General features: G+C 41.1%; 1 protein-coding gene across 5 annotated transcripts in view; it reads left to right on the forward strand.

Moving 5' to 3' along the window:
• The window catches only part of Stxbp5 (syntaxin binding protein 5), a 147,888-nt gene that overhangs the window by 62,071 nt on the left and 62,705 nt on the right, over positions 1-23,112 (forward strand). For all 5 annotated transcript variants that reach the window (XM_052169259.1, XM_052169260.1, XM_052169261.1 and 2 more), the window contains exons 9-11: positions 7,738-7,816; positions 18,461-18,615; positions 19,706-19,778. In XM_052169259.1, the coding sequence (XP_052025219.1) occupies positions 7,738-7,816; positions 18,461-18,615; positions 19,706-19,778 (307 nt within the window). The remainder of the gene's footprint in view (positions 1-7,737; positions 7,817-18,460; positions 18,616-19,705; positions 19,779-23,112) is intronic.

The raw sequence follows: 23,112 nt of genomic DNA on the forward strand, positions 1-23,112 counted from the left end.
CCGGACTAGGTCACATAAGCACAGCCCCCCATAGAGAGAATTGTGGCCATCAGTCACATGGGGCAGCAAGCCCCTCTTCCTGTAGATGAGTCATCTCAGGCCAAGCCAATAGGAAGCTCCTGCTGTCAGACCCACCCACCCCAGAACTGTCTGTAAGATCCTACCCAGAAGGGATAAAGGTGTGTGAGAACTGCTCCATCTTCTGAGATTGTCTGTCACAAGAGCTGTAACACTGCCTGCTGCGAAGAGAATGCTCTCTGGAAGCTTTCTCAGTAGAAGCTCCCTGCACTTACCTCACCAGCCAGCTCAGCATCATGGAGCAGCAGTAGAGTTGCAGCTGCAGCAGCAGAGTTGCAGCAGCAGTGCAGGCTGCAGCAGCAGATGTGTAGGCTACAGAAGCGCTTCCCCCTCTCTGCTGAACTTACTGTTAGCACAGTAAGGAAAAGAACGTTTGGTTTACATTTATTTCAAAGTTAAAGCAAACAATATCTCTTACTCTTATCTCTCTCACCTCTCTCTCTCTCAGCTCCTCTCTTGCCCTCTTGGGCTCTCCTCCCCTCCTCCCTCTCTCCTGGTCATGGCCGTCCTCTGCTTCTCTACTCTCTCCCTCTCTCTGCCTTTCTCTGCCTCTACTACTCCCTTAACTCCCATCCCATGCCCTGAATAAACTCTATTCTATACTATAAAAAAAGCAAACAATATCAATAAAGTGCATTATTTTCTTGTATGTGTGAAGAAATAGAATAACTTTCCTTACACAGTACAGCTCTCAAAATGTAGATGGTACTAATTTTATTGTATGTTTAATTTTATTTCTATAAAATATTTTGTATACAACTAAATTTTACAGGAAATGAATTAGTTTCATGAGTTTTATAATGTCTTCCAGTAAGTGCTTAGCTTGCCACTGGCAGTGGTAACCTACCAACATTAGATTTTTGTTACCAGCTGAGTTCTATAGCTAACTAAGTCAACTTCAGTACATTCTGATGCAAAAATATCTTATGTACCAAAACAAGGTACCAATTATTCTATATGTAGTATGTTTGTGGTACATAATTTTCAGACTATCCACCATGCATTCTAATAGAACAAAATTTTCTTTCTTTTTTCATATTTATCCTATAATTTCTTGTTTTTAATTTTTAGCCTAATGATTACTAAATTACTTTAAACATATGTTAGTTTTAAATTTTTGAGCATTATTGATATTGGTAAATTTTGATTAGATGTTTATAGCCCCCTGCACAGTATAAATAGTGCATTAGCATGGTATCTAGGGTGACCATGTTTAATGCTGTCATATTGTGTTCCTTCTTGCTTTGCTGATGATGGAACCCAAGTTACACATGCTCTGCCTGAGCTTCTTAGGCAGGTAGACTCGCGCCTGCCGAGCTGTATCTCCAGCCCTAGCTTCATGCTTTCTTGAAAGATGTGTTCAGAAGACATAGCAAAGCATTGGCCTAATATGGGATTTTAAAGCAGGAAAGCCAGTTAGCATTTCTGAGTCTCATTATTATCTGTAACTAGAAATGACAAAACTTAATCCAGTCTCCTCTTCCTTCTCTGAGAATTGTGTTTATTTATTCATCACGTGTTTACTGGCTCTATTATATGGTCATAAGCTATATGACCATACACACATACATGCATATTATATAACTGGGATTATCTGGACGTTATGATGTGCTGTGTGCATGTGTGATCTACTAAATAGAGATTTGGGAATTATATTTTCTTGTATTTTCTCAGCAAGATAGATGAGTGTTCCCACAATATATATATCTGTTTTTCTATGCACACCTGTTGGTTTATTTGGGGTTATGAGTTGTTTGGTGCAAGAAGTATAGCAGAGTCTAAAATGTTTGGGGCTTGCTGAATTAAAAAGTTGAAAATTTTCTTCCAGGCATGACACAGCAGATGATTTTTGATCACTTAACACAAGCTGAAGTAGTGTCTCTTTTTTATCATAGTCTTTATGAATATCAAACCATTTCCCTGGGAAGCAGACAACCTGGAGTCTTGTTTGAGCTCTGAGATGCATGACAGGCTTTGTAGAGGAGCTGGGAAGGCAGCTCAGTGGGTAAAGCACTTATTTGCCTGGCAATTGTGAAGCCCAAAGTCCAAGTCTGTAACGTTCTTATAAAGTCAGGTTCATAGTGGCGGCCACCTATAATGTGAGCACTCCAAGGCAGAGGCGGGGGACCTTGAGCACATGGGTCTCCAATGCAGCAGAATCATCAGGCTGAGTTCAGCAGGAGGCTCTGCCTTAGCTTAAGGAGTGGAGAGCCATTAAGGGAGGACGTCTGACATCAGCCTTGAGTCTCCTATCGTGTGCACATGTATATGCATGCTTGTACCCATACAGATATGAGCATAAACACACACACACAGACCTCCTAGGAAGATAATTTCTATGCAACTTATTTTTATTCTTTGTACAGTGGAAGAAATTAATGAGATGAGTTATCAAGTGTGTAACACATGGAAATTGAGCAGAATTTTGCTTCACAAATTTCCTTTGCAAAGTCATTTATCTGCAGAGAATGTTTTGTGCAGCAAACTAGGCTAAGCTCTGCTGCTCCATTTTGGTTTGCTTTTCTGCTGTGACAGAATAGCTTTGATTCAGAAGAGAATTTCTGACAGTCCTGCCATGGCTGTTCTTATTCTGAAGCCATCATCTTGTTTAAGTGATTTGTTGGGTCAGCCCCCGTCCCCCCGGCTGCACTGTAGCCCTGGGCTAGGGTGATGTACCATTGGATGGGAAGTTTTGTAATTCTCAGCTTCACCAGAATCAGCTGATTCCCTGAGGAAATGGAGATGCTAGACAGTCACAATCAACGGATGTCCTCAACAGGAAGTGACGTCTTAATATTCTAGGTGTTTTAAGTTTCTAGAGCATTTTCATCCATGCAGTCAACAGTTTACCAATAGTACACAAATGGGAGTTTTTATCCTGTGAAGGGTCACTGAATTAAAACTAAAATTGAGGTTCACCTACACAAAAATCAGCATTTTGTATTAAGGATGAACCATACATCTCCATGCAGTTCACAATAAGCCTAAAGATAAAACCATACTCATTGTTTATATAGAGTTTCCTCAATTTTTGTATTTGAAAGGATTTAGCAGACTCCAGAACATGCCCAAATAAGAGTGATACTTAAGTTCAAAGACTCAGAAAGACTCAGACAAATGAGTGCATGGGTCGATTTTGATGATCCCATGTGCCAGCTGCTAAAGATAGTCCTGTGCTGCGTTTCCAGCTGCAGCCGTCACATCTGGCTTCTGAGCTCAGACTCGGAATCCTAAATCTCTCAGGATTCTCCTGGAATCACCAAGTCACTGGTGCCTGTCAGTGCTTGGGGCTTAGGGGAAATTGGACTTTCAACAATACATCATAAGTTGTATTTCTTGTCTTACCGAGAAGCGAAGTCCAGATCCCATGATATTATGGCTGCCTGCTTTAAATGAGGTTGATCTCTATACTAAGTAGCATGGCAGATTCTCCCAGCCAGTTATTTTAAAATAATACTATTAGCATTGGCATTTTTCAGTTGGCCAGTTAATTTTTTAGAAAATCATTTTATAAATGGAATATAATATGAACTGCCTGCATAACTTAAAATTTACCAACAGCAGTATTAAAATTAGTAAAAAAATCCAGACAAGACCAATATAATAATACATTTTATCTAACTCTAATTACGTAAAAATGATGTTTTATCATGTGACCACACATACAAAACTGAAATATCTCACATTCTTTTCTGTATGGAAAAATATTTTGTCATGTAACCAAACACACAGAATTGGGATATTTCAAAATTTTAAAATATGATATGTGTTTTGCATTCACAACACATCTGAACTTGGACTGACCACATTTCAGGTGCTCAACGGCCACGTGCAGCTTGTGGTGCCCATGATGGACATTGCTTTAGACTGAGGATGTATGTGCAATATAACAGCTGTTTCGGCTCATTCTAATCCACAAAATTAACTGTTATAGACTAATTTTTGTCAGATTCTTTTTAACAAATGTTTATTCAACACAAATTTGGTGAGGTGGAAGACTAGGAATATATTAACCTTGATGAGCTCACAGTCCAGTACCTAAAATGCCTTATAAACTGATAACTACAAACATCTTAATAGTTGCTGATAAAGGCGGATGTACATGCTGGGTTTGGGACTGAAGATAGGTAGAAATCATTTAATCAGGACATCTGAGCACAATCTTGAACGAGAGGTTGTCCTGAAGCAGGAAAGAGCAGGGTGAGATTATTTTAGTGAGAATAAAATAAAGGTACAGTGGCTCCAAAAGCAGGACATGGTCAGAAACCATAGTGTCTAGCAGGGCTTGCGTTCTGACACGGGGCAGGACTTGAAAGCAGGGCCACATATGATGACGCGTACACGTCAGAACATATGAAAAGTATGACCTCATGCCAAGACTTAGTAAGTGGCTTTTCAGGGAGCCGCGTAAATTGGCATCTGAGAAGCATGGCTTCTATGGTGCCACATCAGGATAACCTGACAGGCTGTCACGTAGTGAGCAGTGGATGAGGAGTAAACATAGTTTCAGTATTGGTGGGAAAATGGGTGTGCAAGTGGCACTCTGGAATAAATGTCCCTGGGTCTGAGGCCAGCTTAGTGTAGCTGGAGACCAAAGAAGTTAAGGGAACACACTCTTCTAAAAGAGAAGAAAGACAAAGCAGGCTTTGCCCTTCCGCTCTCTCTTGACTCTTGTCCCCTGTTCCCCTCTCCCCATTCTTCTCCCCTCTTTCCATGTGGTTGGTCGTGGACAGCTCTCACCCCTCTATCTTTTCTTTTTCTCTTTACTTCTCTATCTCTTTTCTTTTTCCTACTTCCTTATAATAAAGCTTTAAAACCAAAAAAGAAAGAAAAGAAAAGAAAAGAAAAACAATGTGGAATGGAGTTATTATGATTTATTAAATTGAGTTTTATAAGAAATCAGATGATATGTAGTTGGGAAACCTGGTGAGTCACAGAATGTTCGTTAATTTATATGCACTTAATAAAATTAGAACAAGGGCCTTTCTTATTTGATTTAAGAGTTGGTTACTTTACAATTAGATGTAAATAATTTGCTTGAGCCAATGACATCATTTAAAACATTCAAGATGGGAAAAATTGGCATGTGCATGAAAAATGATTTGTGCATGGAGAAAATCATAACTTACAAATGGATAAAAATGTATAAGACTGACTTCTAAAACACAATAGAAGCATTTTCAAAAGAAAATTGAAAAGTAAAAAGAGTTAGCTATTCTTGTTCTTAGCTAGCTTTCATAGAAAATACGCAAACCTGGTTTCAGAAAAGCTCAGAACATGCACTAATGGCCTCTGCATGGAGCCAGGTGTCTGAGGCCAGAAAGCCCACTCAGTGAAGACCTCCACACTCTTGTAGAGGACCCGGGTTAGGTCCCAGCACCCAGGAAGCTCAGGACCACTGGCTCCAGTCCAGGGGAACTGACACCCCTTCCGACCTCCTCGGATGTCTGCCGTGCTGCTGCGGGTCTGTCCTGTACATTCTCACTTGGAGTCAGGGTTACTGTGAGGGCTGTCTGCCCAGGGAATGTTCAGGAATGCAGTTGCTGTACCTAAAAGCTGGACGGTATAATAAATAGTCTCAAACTGTTGAGAAAGTCTGTTGTTTGTAAGTGAACAGAGAGGCATTTGAGTTTGGGTTCTTCCTTATTTCTAGAGGTTCTGGAGTTGAACTTAAAATGTTGTAATATGCAAGACAAGCACTCTGCCTCTGAGATAAATGCTTTAAACCCCAGTTTCTGCTTTTCATTTTTAACCTCTGTATTTGTTCAACAATCTATTTAGATTGACTGTTTCTTCTTGAGTCAGTTTCAGTACTTAACTTCCTAGGACTTTTATATTTTTATTTTTAGTGTGTGTGTGTGTGTGTGTGTGTGTGTGTATTTGTGCTCGAGTGCAGTGCAGACAGAGGTCAGGGAAGGCTCTGGGGCTGTAGTTACTGTACAGCATGAGTGCTGGGAGCTGAGTTGTGATCCTCTGTAAGAACAGTGCATGCTCCTAACCGCTGGGCTGCGACTCCAGCTCCCTCGTTTTGTAATTCTGCCTCTGACTCTGTGACTTGTTCTTTGCTCTTTTCTCAATCTGGCTAAAAGTCAGTAAAGGTTGTCTCACCTCAGAGAATCACCCAAATTTCTTTAATTCTGGTTTCTTAGTAATGTGTATGTTGGCATAGCCTTAGTATCTCCATTTTTTTTCTTGCTGTTGTTTTCTAACTTCATTCTCTTTTGGTTGGAGACATCATCTTGCATGAATTTATCCTTCTAAATACTATTAAGATTTCTTTTATTGCCTAATCAGGTCTGCTTTGAAAACGTTTTAAATGTACTTGAAAAGAATGTATATTCTGTTTTGTTAGGTAGTATGCTTTGTAGATGTCTTTTAATCTAATTAAAATTAGAAGCTTCAATTTTCTTGGTGATTTTCAGTTCTCTTATCCATAGGAACTTCTGTCCTCTAGAAATGGAGGTATGGAAGTCCTTAACTATTATTATTGACCCATCTGATTTTACCTTGTTTGGTGCAATTTTGTTTCATATACTTTAATGGCCTGATATCAAGTATGTCTTGTTTGTGTGTCTCCTGAGGTATTGGTCTTTGGACTGCCAGTGGAAACATAGAAGGTCACAGACTTTCTGGAAAACCATTTATTCAAATGTCCTTTACCTCAGAACTTATCCCAAAGAAATAGCCAGGACTTGCTTGTTCATTAAGTATTTACTGGGCACCCAATACAAACCAGAGCGTGTGAAAGGAGAAATATTTAAACACACACACACATGCATGTGCACATACACATGCATGTGCACACACACACACACACACACACACACACACACACACCTGCTGAACAGTAAACAAAGGGAAAGAACAAGCCGGAAGTAAAGACTGTGGTGGGGCTTTGGCCCAAGGCTCTTGTTGTGAAGGATGTGGAGTGTGTGCAGTATGAGTTTAGGAGGGTCCTTGAGGCCGTCTCCAATTTCTGTGATTTGCCAGAAGAAATGTAATGATGCTGAGAGTAATTAATCTGCTTTTTGTTCAAATGGAGGCTAGATGTTTACATTTTTTTAGACTTCTATGTTTCTGCCATGAACCTCTAAAATTAGATGATGAATAACAATATTTTTTAAATAATGAAAGTGCAATTGTTTTGTTTATCATTTGACCATAGTAGGTTCATGAGATTTTCTCTAGAAGAAATGTCATTGAATTTATTAACAATTTGCAGCCCTTGGTAATTTGGTAGAAATGTGACCTCTTTTCCTAAATTGTAGTATTTTAAGATGTTCATTCACCAGGCAGACTGAAATCCTGTTTGCTCATCTATAGATACAGTTAACATTTGGGCTGAGTACCATTTTCTCTTACAGGGATTTAATCATGTAAATATTAAGTTATTCTATTTATTTGCTTTCTTGATAGTATTTCACACAGTAATTTAACTTCATCACTATAAAATATCTTATTTTGTACGAAATTTCTTGAACTGTTTAAAAAAAATTCCTTGGTGGGTTTTATGACATTTTATTTTCATCTTAGTGATTATGCATGCATGAAGTTAAGAGTTCTTTTGCCTAATGGTGGGCTTCACTCGATTTACTTTTCAGTTTATATATTATCAATGTGAGAGTGATGTAGAGTTTAATGCAGGAAAATGTATTTTAGGAAAACAGTTAAAGGACGGGAAGAAACCAGAGCCGTGCAAGCCCATCCTCAAGGTGGAGTTCAAGACGACAAGATCTGGGTAAGATGGCCGCGCTCCTGACACGGCGAGGCCAACCGCGTCGGAAGCTACCTAGTTAATTCTGAAGCCCTACTGTGGAAGAGTCTAGCCTGGGCTTAAGCTTTATGCTTTCATCATTTAATAACATACATAGGATGCATTAGCCATGGGTCTTCTGGCTTTAGGGGTTTATTTCTACATGTTGGAAAGTGAATTATTTTTAATTCCAGACATGATATATTCTGTGGTTCATGGAAATGGTAATGTATATTTGCTAGTGTGAAAAGTGTAGAAAAGTGGCAAAGGGAAATAATTAAAATATATTCCATCCTGTATGTGTTGCTAAGAGTCATCCATTCAGAAATTAAGTCATATAAAACTATCTGACGGTCACAGATATGGATGCAGTTACTAGGCAAACAAGTCTGTCAGTGACATCCCAGCACTGACACTCTGGCCACACTGATATGATGTAGGTCTAAGGATTAATTGGTTCCCACAGCCTAAATGTCTTAAGTTTATGTATAAATGCTGTATTGAATAGATAAACCTAATATGTACATTTAGAAAAAATCTTTTAAGGAATTTCTTTGAAAATTCTGCTTCATTTTAACTTCCCAAGGAATTTTTATTTCCATTCTAGTCATCATAGTTATCTTTACCCAAGGAGATAAAGAGTGGGGATCTGTATAGGAGAGTTGAGTGGACCTCAAATAGAGGGGGCTGAACCAACAGCAGGTTAGCTGAGACCGTCCCTCAATCCACTCAGGAACTGAATCAGAAACCGTGCATTGAGAGCCAGGGAGCAGGTTGATTTACTCTGCAGGAAACCCTGATGTTGTTGGCACATTTCCATATCCGGTGTAAACACCGGTGTTAGAGCTGCCTGCTCCCTTCCCCTTCTAATCTGCCTTCTGACCTCTTTTGAGAAAAGGCCATGGACTTTTTTTTTTTAAAGAAAGAAAAAGATTATTCTTATTTAATCATTTTTCATCATTCCTAGCCTTCCTGTGAGATCTAGTGCAAATACATAGAATTGATTCAGAAACAATTAATAATTTCATTGACATCCAGGGGAAAGAACATCAGTTCAGTTGACCTTTGAGACCCTGACTATAGGATCTTTGACACATGTATGATCTTTGAATTATTTGGTTGCTTTGTGCTTAGATACTGCTGTTTTTACGTACATGTAGAATCGATGGGATGACTTTAGTGAGTTGCTCATGTATGCACAGAGTTACACATTACCCAGTACATAATAAACTACAAGTGGGTAAGAAACCTTTCTGCATTAGGAAAGCCTCAGGCACCAATTAACTATAGTTTGTTACATTTACTCTATTATAAAAAACTTAAAATAGGGAAAAAGGAAGAGCAAAAGCAACAGCAGGAGAAGATAAAAGGGAAACAAACCAGAAAAAAAAATGTGTGCTTATGAGTGAGGTCTTTAAGCTCTGCACACAAAGGGGCAAAGCCCCGCCTCTGCCCGCAGTGGCTAGCCTGCCTGCTACAGTCAAGCTCCCTACACTGAGGCCCCGCCCCTGCCCTCAGTGGCTAGCCTGCCGCCTCTGTGGACAGAGCTGCTGAGGCCCCGCCCCTACACTGAGGCCCCGCCCCTTCCCGCAGTGGCTAGCCTGCCGCCTCTGTGGACTGGACCAAGCTGCTGCTGCTACTGCTGTAGTCAGGCTCCACACCAGGAAGGCAGCACTGATCCTGTCACAGATGAAATGGAAATTTTAAAGTGCTGCATTGCTCTTCTGCACTGTAGGCTTTAGTGTGAGCTATTTCATGTGATCAGTAGGGTCGTCCTTTACTGTCTTCTCACACTCACTCCTCCTTCTCTTACCTGGGATAGAAAATTCGATAAATTAAATAAGATCTTATTTTCCTTTGCTTCATGGCTTTCTTCTTTGTTTGGATAGAAGTACTTAAGCCAGGCCCTGCCCACCTGCTGCTTCATTTCCTATTGGCAAATCGTGAGATTGTAGAGAACTGTCATCATCCAGAGGTCTTGTATATTTTCTTCTCTTTGCTTACAAGTCATTCTAGGAGCAAGGACCCTTCTCCTTTTCTTCTTTCTTAGGGCCTTCAGAAATATGCTCTTCAGAGGTGCAGTTTTCTGTTCTAGGATGTATACATGCAATTATATTTATTGATTGCATGTATCTGTTTATGTATTAAACTTGATGAAAGCAGCTGTCTCATCTTTAAAGCCCCACCCCCCTACACCCTGGCTATTTGCAAATACATAAAACAGCAGGTGCTGACAGGAATATGGAAAAGGGGGCCCATTATGCCTAATGGGGATATAGACTGGCATAACTGGAGTATAAACTTGAAATCAATATCAAATATTCAGCTATATACCACTTTTGGATATATGTCCAAAGAGTAAGTCAATACTAGGCACACACTTATAATCCTATTTGGATCTTTCCGAAGATAGAAAGATCACTGATTACTGCAAATTTGAGGCCAGCCTCTTGACATACCGAGTTTCTGGCCAGTCGGGGATACACAGTGAAACCTGGCGAGGCACAGCCATCACAGCCATGGATGCACAGCAGCTAGAGGTGCCTACAGTGGCTAGGTCTGCTTTAGAGTCACCCAGCCAACAGCCAAGCAGGGATGCAGGAAGGAAACAGGGTCCTACATCTCATTCCATATGACTGATAGATACAGGGAGGTGGGTCATTGTCTTAAGTTGTGCACACACTAGTGAACCCACCAGGTGCCAGTCAGTGCTCGCACAGATGGTTCAACAAAATGAGCCGCAGAACGAAAACAAAATCATGAATCTGGGAAATGGATTTGTACAGATGGGAATAGTAAGAGTGGGAGAGAGCTAAGAGAACATGGATGGGTGGGCTATTCATTATAGCGTGTGTGCGTATGTGCTGTGTGCTATGTGTGTGTGTGTGTGTGTGCGCATGCACATGCATGCACGTGTGCATGTGTGTGCATATGTGTGCGTACATGTGTGTGCATGTGTGTGTGCATGTGTGTGTGCGTGTGTGTGTCATGCACGTGCATGCATGTGCATGTGTGTGTACATATGTGTGTGCATGCGTGTGTGCATGTGGGGGGGATTGTTCATAATAGTGTGTGCGTGTGTGTGCATGTGTGCATGCATGTGTGTGCATGCGTGTGTGAGGGTTATTCATAATAGTGTGTGTGTGTGCATGTGTGTGCACACATGCATGCTTGTGCATGCTTGTGCGTGTTTGTGTGTGTGTGTGTGTGTGTGTGTGTATGGGTGTAATTGTCAGAGAACAAATTTAATCCAAGAAACAAATGTTTAACAGACTCGCACATGCACACCTATATTAATTGCTTTTTCTCACAATAGTTAAATTATGAAACTTGCCCTAAAGGTTTATAAACAGATGAGGAAAATCCAGTGTTTATTCACAGTGGAATCATATTCAGTATAAAGGATGAAATTATGACAATGTCAGGAGAATGAATTTTTATGGGAATCAAAATAACCCAGTTCAGACATACATTTCACATTTTCTCTTGTAAGAAGAATCTAAATTTAAATTTCTATAGGAAGTTAATGTAGAAAAGGCAAGGAAAGGGAAGAAGTCAAAAGGGAGGTTAAAGGGACCAGGGAGCATGGAGTGTATTTGTAGATGAAATGTTACAATGAAATATATACTTTCTAATGTTACACATTAATATTATTTTATAAATTTTACTTTGATAATATTATACATTTGAAAAGAAAAAGATTAAGTAAAATATGGAAAAAAGGAAACAAAATTTTATACCTTATGGTATAAAATACTGGCTTAGGACATGTATTCACTGAATTCAAAAGTAGATATAAAACTCAGGCATGTTTCCCAAGATTAAGAGACGTGATTTCCTGTTTTTATTTTAAATTAGGGAAGGTCTCTCTTGGCACATATATTGGAGCATAGAGGGAGATGTTGAAACTACAAAGTCTAAAAATGAAGATTGGAAAAGCCATAGAGGGAACCCATAGATAGATAATAGAAAAGACGGTCTTTCTTAGCTATTGAGGAGGTTTCATGTGATAGATATCTTAAACAAAATAAAACAAAACAGAAACTGTGTGTGCTCTATGGCTCCTTGTCACTCTGACAGAATGGCTGATAGAAACAGCTTCGAGAAGAGGGACTTGCTTCGGCTCGCATTAGGAGTGTGTACTTGCCCCCATGGCAGGGCCTGACTCAGTGCGAGCCGCTCTGGCTGTGTGAACGGAACACACGATATGTGCTCATGTTCTGTGCAGTGCAGCTGGAGGCAGCAGCGAGATGAACGGCTGTGTTCTGCACAAGCCAGACTAACCAGAGGGCACAGAGATAGTGTCCAGATCAACAAAAGCAGAAATGAACCTGGAGATATAACAACAGAAACTGAGGAAATTCGAAAACTCATCAGATCCTACTACAAAAGCCTATACTCAGCACAACTGGAAAATCTGGATGAAATGAACAATTTTCTAGACAGATACCAAATACCAAAGTTAAATTGGAATCAGGTAAACCATCTAAACAGTCCCTAAAGAAATAAAAGCAGTCATTAAAAGTCTCCCAACCAAAAAACACCCAGGAGCAGATAGGTTTAGTGCAGAATTCTATCAGACTTTCAAAAAATATTTAATATCAATTCTCTTCAAAGTATTCTACAAAATAGAAACAGAGGGAACACTGCTCAATTCATTCTATGAAGCCACAGTTATGCTGATACCAAAACTTCACAAAGATCCAACAAAGAAAGAGGATGAATATCTCACTTATTTTCATTCAGAACAGCAGGTATATAACATCTCCTCCCACAGTGAGGGAAGTTAACTTATCACAGTTAAGCCTCCTGCAAACACCTTTACAGCCGCATCCAGCTGTTTACATTCTGTCAAGTTGACAACCTAGATTAACAGACATAGGTTTCCCCTGTTGACTTGAAAACCGAAGAGGCAACTCTGAAAACCATAACCTTGTACTTCTCCATCTCTGTGTAAAACACATTGGTCTTTCAGACAGCCTACAGGGTCTTAATGGTTCCAATGTTGTTCAAGAATCTACATCCGGAGTCTCTACTGGGACTCAGAAAACCTCTTGAGTATGAAGCTTAAGTTTTGACAGTGTATATTAATACAGAATAAACAGTTCAAAAAGGAAGAATGGGATGTGACACCTTCCAGGGTCACTTATTTAAACAAGTTTATTCACCAGTCTATTTACTATTATCGTATATTCAAAAAATAAATGTAAACATTTTTTGTTTACATTTTTGATGCAGGATATAAGGTCACATATTTCGATCAGACCACCCAGGTTAGACATTGATGATTTACAGTAGTGATTGTTGTGTTCCCTATGAAATAGAGTTGTACTTTCCATTTGAAATCAAGTGTCGATGATGTAAAAGATTAGTAATACATATAGTTAGTAATGTAGATAATCACATAAAATTGACAATGCAGAGTTTCATGTCTGATTAATGAATAATAATAGAGTGCTAATTATTGCCCAGACTCTGTTAGGAGGGCTAATTATCAACCTATCCTCTTACATTTCCTCAGAAACTTAGTAGGACACCAAGTAGTTCTGCCACACACTCAGTGCTACTTCTGTGCTTCTTCATTATTGTTTAAGGCAGAGGGTCATTTACTGCTTGATTCTTAATTATTTAGTTTCTTCAGCTTTAGTGTGAGCATTGGTCAGGAGGCTCACTTGAGTCTTCTGTCTTGGGCCTTCTTTGCTCTGGTATGCTGAGTCCAAGGGTCGGGCTTCAGGCAGGTAGGGAGAGCATGGGAGTTATTTAATATTATCCTTTAATAGTACTTAAAATGTCTTTCACGTACCGGTTTCACATTTATGTATGCATGTGTGACCTAGTGAGGGTCCAGAGTAACAGAGATTGCAGAGGGAAGATAAGGAAACACGGGAGTTCCTCGTAGTCCAGGCAGAGTCCGGATGTGGAGGACGTTCTTAGGGGCATGCAGCAGAGACTCCCTGTGAGAGTGGATGGTCAAGGAAGGCTTTTTGGGGCAGTAGAATTGTTGATTGGACTGTTTTAAAAATGGGATTAGGCAAATAAAAAGTTGTAGAACTTTCCAAGTATTCTATAAAGCCAATGAAAGAAATTGTGGTTGGAAAGGTGGTGGTCAATACCATAGAGCCTAGTAGAGTGCACAGCTTGTTTTCTGGATTCAGAGCCATGTATCCCATTACCTGGAACACCTTGAGTATTGTGATTGTACCTTGTTTCCTCAAACAAAGCTGTCCCCTGACTTAGGATCTTTCCAATACTCAATTATTTTCATCTGTATTCGTGTATGAGTGCTTCCCTGCAGGGAACTGCATTCAGAGCAGCCAGCTCTCTGCATTCTGCTTACGTCATCTGTCCTCGTGTTGGTGGCTTGGCCTTACTCCTGCAGCCAGCTCATTGCTCCACCTTAACTGTTTCACTGGACTTGCCCCAGTATGTCACCTGTGTGACTAGACTGGATGTGAGAGCAGTTGTTTATTTCCCAAAGCACAAATACTCAAAAATACTTAAATCAGAACATAGATGATGTTATCATAGAATTACATTGGGTGAATCACTTATGTGTAGCTCTCTGGAGATAAAGTTGGTTCTTTCAGTAGGAAAGGCTTCTTACGGGAACACAATACAACCTAAAGCTATCTTCTAGGCTGGGTGGGGAGTTTCCTAAAAGGAAGGAAGCATGTTCAGAGACTGATGTGCTTCTTAAATGCTTCCAGTCAGATTGGAAAACCTGCAAAGGGACATCTCCCTGACTCAGATATCCTCTAAGTGAGCATCTGGTTGACAGCCGCTGCCTTTCACAGAGTGTACTGACATTCTCCTTAAAGTTAGAGTAAAATTATGTCACCGCTAGAACACCTCAGACCATCTGAAAGGCTACCCTTTTTGTTTAAAAAAGATCAAATCTTCTTCACCTTCATAATTCATAGATTGCCTAGAAATAATCTAGGTCATCAGACTTGTTAGAAGTCCAAATGCCAGGTACAACTTTGAAACGTTACAGCTTATGGTTTGTAGAGTTAAATGTTTGAAATTTATAGTTTTGCACAACTAACATATTGTGGTGGAGGGCTAATATTTTCTTCTTAAAGTTTGGGTGTAGTGCACTTAGTTGGAACTTTGTAAGTTAGATGCATGTTTCTTGGCAGCCACACATAGCAGAATAGCATATACCACAGGAAAATGCATCATTATCGTCAGGGTTAACAGACTTACTAGGAAATAGAAGACTACTTGGTGGCAAGTCAGTTGGCATCCCTTTCAAATTGTGTTAAAAGCATCATCATTTTTCCTCTCACTTTTATAAAAGAAAGAGAGCTTGGAAAGCCACAGACAACAAATCACTTGTCTTAGGAAGAGAATCCCAGCTAACTGCTGTAGTGTTAGTTAAGGCTGTGTGAACCAATCGCTTCACTAAGGCAGTCTTCAGGGAGGGTCCCGGCATGGTAATGTGGCCCAGCTGTCCTCTACTCCTGCTTTTGATGCTGACATCATTGTTTGCTTGTTTATTGGTTGTATGTAAAAAATAAATAAATACTTGCATATACTTCTTGAAACACCACTTCTAAAAACTACACATGGATCCTACTCTGTAAACATTTGAGAAATATTTATTCACCAGAAAACTCTTTTTAATTTAGTTGTGTGTTATAGTAACAGCAAAGAAGAAAAGAGATGGGTTTGTATTTATTCATTGTATGTGATAAGTACAAGAAAATTAAACAGTATCTGTGCACTGGGATGATAGCCACACAATGATTAGAATTTGAAACAATGGTTATAGAGTATGGTTTTATTCAGGGTACATTTTTGAAATTGTATTTTTGGAGTTTAGCCAGAAAAATAATATCTAAATCACATTAATAGTGATCATAAATAATAGGTAGAAAATGGTTAATGAAACATATTTTTTATTAATACATTTGAAGGATAGTTAGTATATCTTTTCCTAGTGTTGTGAGCACTATTTTAGATAAAGCAGTGAATAACAGTTTTTTTTTAAAAAAAAGACTTCATAGAAAATATATTTTGATGAGACAGAGGCCTCCATTTCCTCAGTGTCTGAGGGTTAGGGCTGGACAGTAGGCCCCCATTTACTCAGTGTCTGAGGGTTAGGGCCTGGCAGTAGGCCTCCATTTCCTCAGTGTCTGAGGGTTAGGGCCTGGCAGTAGGTCTTCATTTCCTCGGTGTCAGAGGGTTAGGGCCTGGTAATAGGCCTCCATTTCCTCGATGTCTGAGGGTTAGGGCCGGACAATAGGCCTCCATTTCCTCAGTGTCTGAGGGTTAGGGCCTGGCAGTAGGCCTCCATTTCCTCAGTGTCTGAGGGTTAGGGCTGGACAGTAGGCCTCCATTTCCTCAGTGTCTGAGGGTTAGGGCCTGGCAGTAGGCCTCCATTTCCTCGGTGTCTGAGGGTTAGGGCCTGGCAGTAGGCCTCCATTTCCTCAGTGTCTGAGGGTTAGGGCCTAGTAGTAAGCCTCCATTTCCTTGGTGTCTGAAGGTTAGGGCCTGGTAGTAGGCCTCCATTTCCTCGGTGTCTGAGGGTTAGGGCCTGGCAGTAGGCCTCCATTTCCTCAGTGTCTGAGGGTTAGGGCTGGACAGTAGGCCTCCATTTCCTCAGTGTCTGAGGGTTAGGGCCTGGCAGTAGGCCTCCATTTCCTCGGTGTCTGAGGGTTAGGGCCTGGCAGTAGGCCTCCATTTCCTCAGTGTCTGAGGGTTAGGGCCTAGTAGTAAGCCTCCATTTCCTTGGTGTCTGAAGGTTAGGGCCTGGTAGTAGGCCTCCATTTCCTCGGTGTCTGAGGGTTAGGGCCTGGCAGTAGGCCTCCATTTCCTCAGTGTCTGAGGGTTAGGGCTGGACAGTAGGCCTCCATTTCCTCAGTGTCTGAGGGTTAGGGCCTGGCAGTAGGCCTCCATTTCCTCGGTGTCTGAGGGTTAGGGCCTGGCAGTAGGCCTCCATTTCCTCAGTGTCTGAGGGTTAGGGCCTAGTAGTAAGCCTCCATTTCCTTGGTGTCTGAAGGTTAGGGCCTGGTAGTAGGCCTCCATTTCCTCGGTGTCTGAGGGTTAGGGCCTGGCAGTAGGCCTCCATTTCTCGGTGTCTGAGGATTAGGGCCGGACAATAGGCCTCCATTTCCTCAGTGTCTGAGGGTTAGGGCCTGGCAGTAGGCCTCCATTTCCTCGGTGTCTGAGGGTTAGGGCCTGGCAGTAGGCCTCCATTTCCTCAGTGTCTGAGGGTTAGGGCCTGGCAGTAGGCCTCCATTTCCTCGGTGTCTGAGGGTTAGGGCCTGGCAGTAGGCCTCCATTTCCTCAGTGTCTGAGGATTAGGGCCTGGCAGTAGGCCTCCATTTCCTCAGTGTCTGATGGTTAGGGCTGGACAGTAGGTCTCCACTTCCTCAGTGTGGGTCCAACTTGCTCAGAGCAAGGATGGCAGTGCAGGTGCTTGGGCTCCAGGCCTGGCCCTATTACCCCTGGAGGTCACCATTTGCTACTTATGGTAGATTTACAGACTTGAAAGTTCCACACTGGGGAAAGAAGTAGGATGGTATCATGAAAATAAATATGTAGGCCTTACAGAAGCCTTTTCTAGATGCTAAAACACAACAAGTAAGGGCTGAAGATGGAGGCTAACAGTTGAGAGCGCATACTGTTATTGCAGAAGACACAATTTGGTTTCCATCACCCACGTCTGGAAGCTGGTGAGGGCCTGTCCTCCAGCTCCAGGAAATATGATGTCCTCTCTGGCCAGCTTCAGAGCCTGCACTCATGTGCACATTTGCAGAGATATACCTTTCACTGAAAATAAAGTAAAAGCTGATGGAAAAATTTTTCAAAATTATAAAAAGATTTTTTTAAAAAAATTTATATGTAGGCGATTTAGAATGATTTGTATGCATGCTGCATGTTAAATAACTTCATATAAAGGAATAGCAAATCAAGTTAAGGGTAAACATATGTGGTTCAAATTCAAACCTAATGTGTGACCCATATTGTGATATATGAAAAGATACTGAGAGTAGCTTTATAACAGATGTAGGTAAGTCATATATTTTTCATAATGACTAATCTGGGTAGTGAGGGCAGGCATGGTGTTGTGTACTGGAAACTTATGGATTACAGAGGCAGACAGCCCACAGAATGTCTGAGTAGGACTTCATATAGCGTTAATATAGGAGATTCTTGGAGAACATTGAAGCCTGAAGGAATGCTTGAACGACTCTTCCCACTTATCAAGTGTTTATAACACGTACAGTCCTGCGGTGTCCTTGAATAGTCGCAGCGCTACAATACTAAAGCTCCCGATGCCAGGAGATTTTCTTGGGGACATTTGTTGAGTAGCCTTGTTAGGACCAATGTAGAAGCCACTCAGAAACTTACAGAAGCCTTTGTGGTGACTGTCCACAGGAAATAAAATAAGCACAAAGAGCAGGTCTACAGTCAGGTGTGGCCCATGCCCATGTTTATTATACTTTAGTTTTTAGCAAACTAGGTTTGAATTTAATCACATCAAACATTCTACGTATAATTCTTCCATTATGTGATATATAATCTTTTAGAGGATATTGTTACTGAATAACTATATGATGCTGCAGAAAAAAATAGTGTCCATTCAGATATTTGCAATCATCCTTTGTTTTTTATCCCCAGGGAACCTTTTATTATTTTGTCAGGAGGCTTATCCTATGATACCGTGGGAAGAAGACCTTGCTTAACAGTGATGCACGGGAAAAGCACAGCGGTGCTGGAAATGGACTATTCCATCGTTGACTTTCTTACACTCTGTGAAACGCCATATCCAAATGGTGAGGCTCACTGCATACACACACACTCACAGTCAAAGGGGATGTGTGCTGCCGTACGGGGTCTCCTATCCCACCCTTCTGGTGCCTTAGGGGAAGAGGTTCTGCCTTGGTTACATGGCCCATTTTATTTCAGCTGATGGTTTTCAGTACACCTTATCTCTTCCATAGTGTACATTAATATTAACTACCATTCAAAGACAGACACGGAGCATATTGAGTAATTTAAATTCCTCAAGACAGTATTTTCCTTGATTTCTCCAGAGATTTCAGCAGAGATTTATGTGTGTGTGTGTGTGTGTGTGTAATTGATTGCACTAGGTATGTGTGTGTATACATGAAGGATTGCAGTACTAACAGGCTGGAAAAGTCCAGAATGAGTTAAAGTCATGGTTCTGAAACATGTGTGATTCTCAGGGAGGAGTTCTAGGTTTAAACCTCACTCACAACTCTGTCTTTGTCGGGAAAGCTGTCTTCACCCTTCAGTTAAGCCTTCACCTTATAGGCTTAGGCACAGCTGTTCTGAGAGGCCACTTTGCTCAGTGTACCAAACTCACTGCTAGTCATTTCTGAACTATTCCTCATGACAGCATCTAGACTGACAGTAATCAGGCAGGTAGGGGCACCAGAGCAGGACAGGCCGACACAGAATGCACTTCCATGACTATCTTTTCATCACATTTGGATCTCTGTGAACTTCAAAGATGCAATTCATTTTGTAGTTATTAACAGACATGTATTAAGTAATGTAAAAATGGATTACAGAACTCTATCAGCTTATTCCATCGTTCTATAATGATAACTAGTCAGGATCAAATTGCGGTTTTGATGTCTCTGCTACATCCTTGATAATGTGATATCAAAAAAGTTTCTTTGGGGTTCTTGTCTTACTCTTCTTTACAAATACATTAGGATTTTGAATGGAGTATTTTATACATTTATCTCATCCAAGATATATAAATTATATGAATTCTCCTGGGCCCATGAAAATGCTAAACACTCAAGAAATTGAAACAAGGAACTCAGCTAGATGTTTTCTACGGCCACTCCTGGAGTCTGTAAAGTCTGTTCATGCAGTGTTCTCATATTGCAGATTTTCAGGAACCGTATGCTGTGGTTGTTCTCCTGGAAAAGGACTTAGTGCTGATAGACCTTGCACAAAATGGGTAAGGACACTGGGCAAGCAACTCTGTTACTATGTGAGAAACCACAAGGTCTCATTTAGCATGGTATTGAAGTATTACATTCCACTAAAACTTGAAATTTATGAACATGATCTCTTTTTAATGCTCCAGATCCATATTTCTAGTAGTTGGAAATGTATTGATTATAATGGGTGTCATAGATTCTTCTGTGTCTTTTTTCCCTTTTATTGAAAATAGTTTGTTCCCTTCACTTAATATATCCTGATTATGGTTTTCCATTCCACTTCTTTCTCACCTCCTCTCCTAGCTGAATCCACCCATTTCTGTCTCTTCTTAGAACGTAAAGAATATTCTAAGGGCTGATAATAAAACATAGTAAGATAAAACAAGACGATCTGAAGGATAAGAACCCAAGAGATGGCACAGGAAACAGAGACCCCATTGTTCGCACACCCAGGTGTCCCATAATAACACCGAACTAAAAGCCATAATTCATACACAAGCAACCTATAGGGTAAAAAGATAAAAGGAAAATTACATAAAAATAAAAGTGAGGTAAGATTAATAACCATTTTAAAAATAAACAGGAAGAGCCTGCCAGGGCATGACCCTGCGAGACCCTGAGCTGCCCTGGGCACGGATGGCTAGTTTTCTGCTGGCTGTGTCCTCATTTGTAGGTTAGTACTTGGGTATGGGACCTGGCTTAGAGGGTGGGTCATACGGCCCGGCCTTTCAGCTCCGGGGTCTCATCTGGTGCAGCCCTGTTGAGACCCTGTGCATGCTGCCTCAGTGTGTGAGTTGACAGGTGCAGCGTTCGTGTCGATTTAGAAGACCTTGTTTCCTCAGTGCCCTCCATTGCTGCTGGCTCCTCCTCTTCTGCCTCCTCTTCCATGGCCTTCCCTGAGGCCCGCAGAGAGAGACTTGATGGGGACATCCCATTCAGGACCGAGTATTCCATGGCCTCTAATTCTCCTCATACTGCCCGGCTGTGGGTCTCTGTATTTGTTCCCCTCTGCTGATGGCTGAGCAAGGGAGTATAGGGATGTCATTAGGTCACACCTTAGGTCGTGGCCACACAAGCGATGTCGGGTCTGGGCTCTCTTTCCTGTAGTAGGCCTTCAGTCCTTTCTGTCAAATCAGATGTTCTTTAGTTATTCTCACAAACTGTGTTGCCGCTGTTGCCTGAGCATATATTTCAGGCAGGATCCCATTGTAGATCAGAGGGTCGTGGGTGAATTAGTGTTTATGTCTCTCCTTTGGTAACATGCAGAGGACCTTCCTGTACCAAAGATACACAGGTGCATAGGGATGGCGGCTCCTGTAGGCACCAGTTCAACCCTCCTCGTGCGATGAGCTGTGATTTTCTGTTACTTAGCTCAAAGTTTCTTCAAGTTCTTACATTTCTGCTTCATGTTTATATATGCTGAAGACATGTATAAAAAGCTTGTCCAAATGGGCCGATGTCAGGTTGCCTCTGATGACCCTTTCAGTCTTCCGCTCTTATGCAGTCTATTGGGATGCACTGCCCCAGATCCCTGTCAGATTCCTTAGAACCTGCGTCATGTTCCCTATTACTCTAATTCAACTATTGGTTGCTAGTGTTGTTTTAACTACCTGCTACTTTACAAAGATAGTGGGTATTATTTCTAAGCGTCTCTCTTGCTATTTTCCCATACTGGCCTTAATTTATGGGGTAGCAGCACTACGTATAATAGATCGCATTTCATATCTTCTCTTGTACAGTGTTTTGGCAGCCAGAACCCACCACTTGTTTCACTGTTACCAGAATCCACACGACTTTCACTCTGGTTTATGGCTTTCGTAGACTCTACAGACAAGTCTGATCTGTAAATCCCCCTCCCTAGCACAGCTCTTTGTAAAAACTCCTGGTATTTGCTCTATTTATCACCTGTTGTCAGGGATACTTTCTGTCTTGTGAAGAAAATCACCACATTACTTATTTTCTCCCAAGACATGACCATGAAGCACAGCACCTTTCATAGTAAGCCTCGGGCTAAGGTGGGTCTGCCCCCAGAGACTCTTCAACAGTGTCTGTATCTTTATCAGTGAGGTGCTACTGGCATCTAATGGATACAAGACAAATAGTCTTAGAACAGCCTCAATGCACAGGACAGTTCCAAGTCAAGGCTTCTCCCAGTGTGAACAGTACTAAGGGTGAGACCCCTCGCCTGTGTGGGTGGCGCTAGCTGCAGGTCAGTGCTAAGGGTGAGACCCCCTCGTCTGTGTGGGTGGCACTGTCTGCAAGTCAGTGCTAAGGGTGAGACTCCCTCGTCTGTGTGGGTGGCGCTAGCTGCAGGTCAGTGCTAAGGGTGAGACCCCCTCGTCTGTGTGGGTGGCACTGGCTGCAGGTTTTGTTGGGAGCACATCTCGGCTTAGAGCCTGGACCTTGTAGTGCATATTTGTTGTAAGGCTTGTTTGTTTGTTTTGGTTTTTTTTTTTAATAACAGAGCATTCAAAAATGATGAAATTTGTTGCATGTGATCAGTACTGAGATACGATTAAATCAAGAAAAATACTATTCAGATTAAATGTTTTAGTTTTGCAGAACTGTCAGTTAGATATGTGAAATACTAGATCCTTGGAGCAAAGGAGAAAATACTTTATGAAGAGAAGAAAGTTAATTTTTATTACTACTCCCTTTTGTCTGGGGATAAAGGTAGCGATGATTGAACTCATAGTCTATAAATGTTTGTTCCTGGAATGCCCTCTGCTCTTAGTATTACTAGCAGTGGGCATAGATCTAATATACACAGTGTAGCCAGTGGGCATAGATCTAACATACACAGTGTAGCCAGTGGGCATAGATCTAACATATACAGTGTAGCCAGTGGGCATAGATCTAACATACACAGTGCAGCCATTTTGTACTTTTGAAATGTCTCAGCTAGTTTTTACTTTTTAAAAAGATACTTTAATTAATCTTATTCTAAGAAGCATAGCTGTGTTTTTCGTTTTAAGCACATTAATATTTTAGTGATTATAAAGAATTGTTTATCTTGGTAAATTAATTGCATGGCTATAAAATGAGGTAACTTCAGGGCTCACCAGTCATGTGTCTAACTTCATATCCAAAGAACACGAAAGGTCTAATTATAATTTGGATTAATACTGAACTAAAATGAGTTAGCTTTTTGCCAGTGTTACAAATGCCTGAGAGAAAATGTGTGAAAAAGGAAGTATTATTTTTGCTCATTGAGAGGGGCCTGTCCATTGCTGTGGCTCGCTCTGGGCAGTGTCTTATCTTTGCAGGAAGGTATCGTAAAGCAGTTGTTAGGCTCACAGTGTCCCAGCAGCCCCAGAGCAGGCAAGTGTGCTGGGGCAGCCGGTCCTCTTC

Source organism: Apodemus sylvaticus, chromosome 23 (genome assembly GCF_947179515.1).
Source record: "Apodemus sylvaticus chromosome 23, mApoSyl1.1, whole genome shotgun sequence".
Taxonomy (NCBI): Eukaryota; Metazoa; Chordata; class Mammalia; order Rodentia; family Muridae; genus Apodemus; species Apodemus sylvaticus.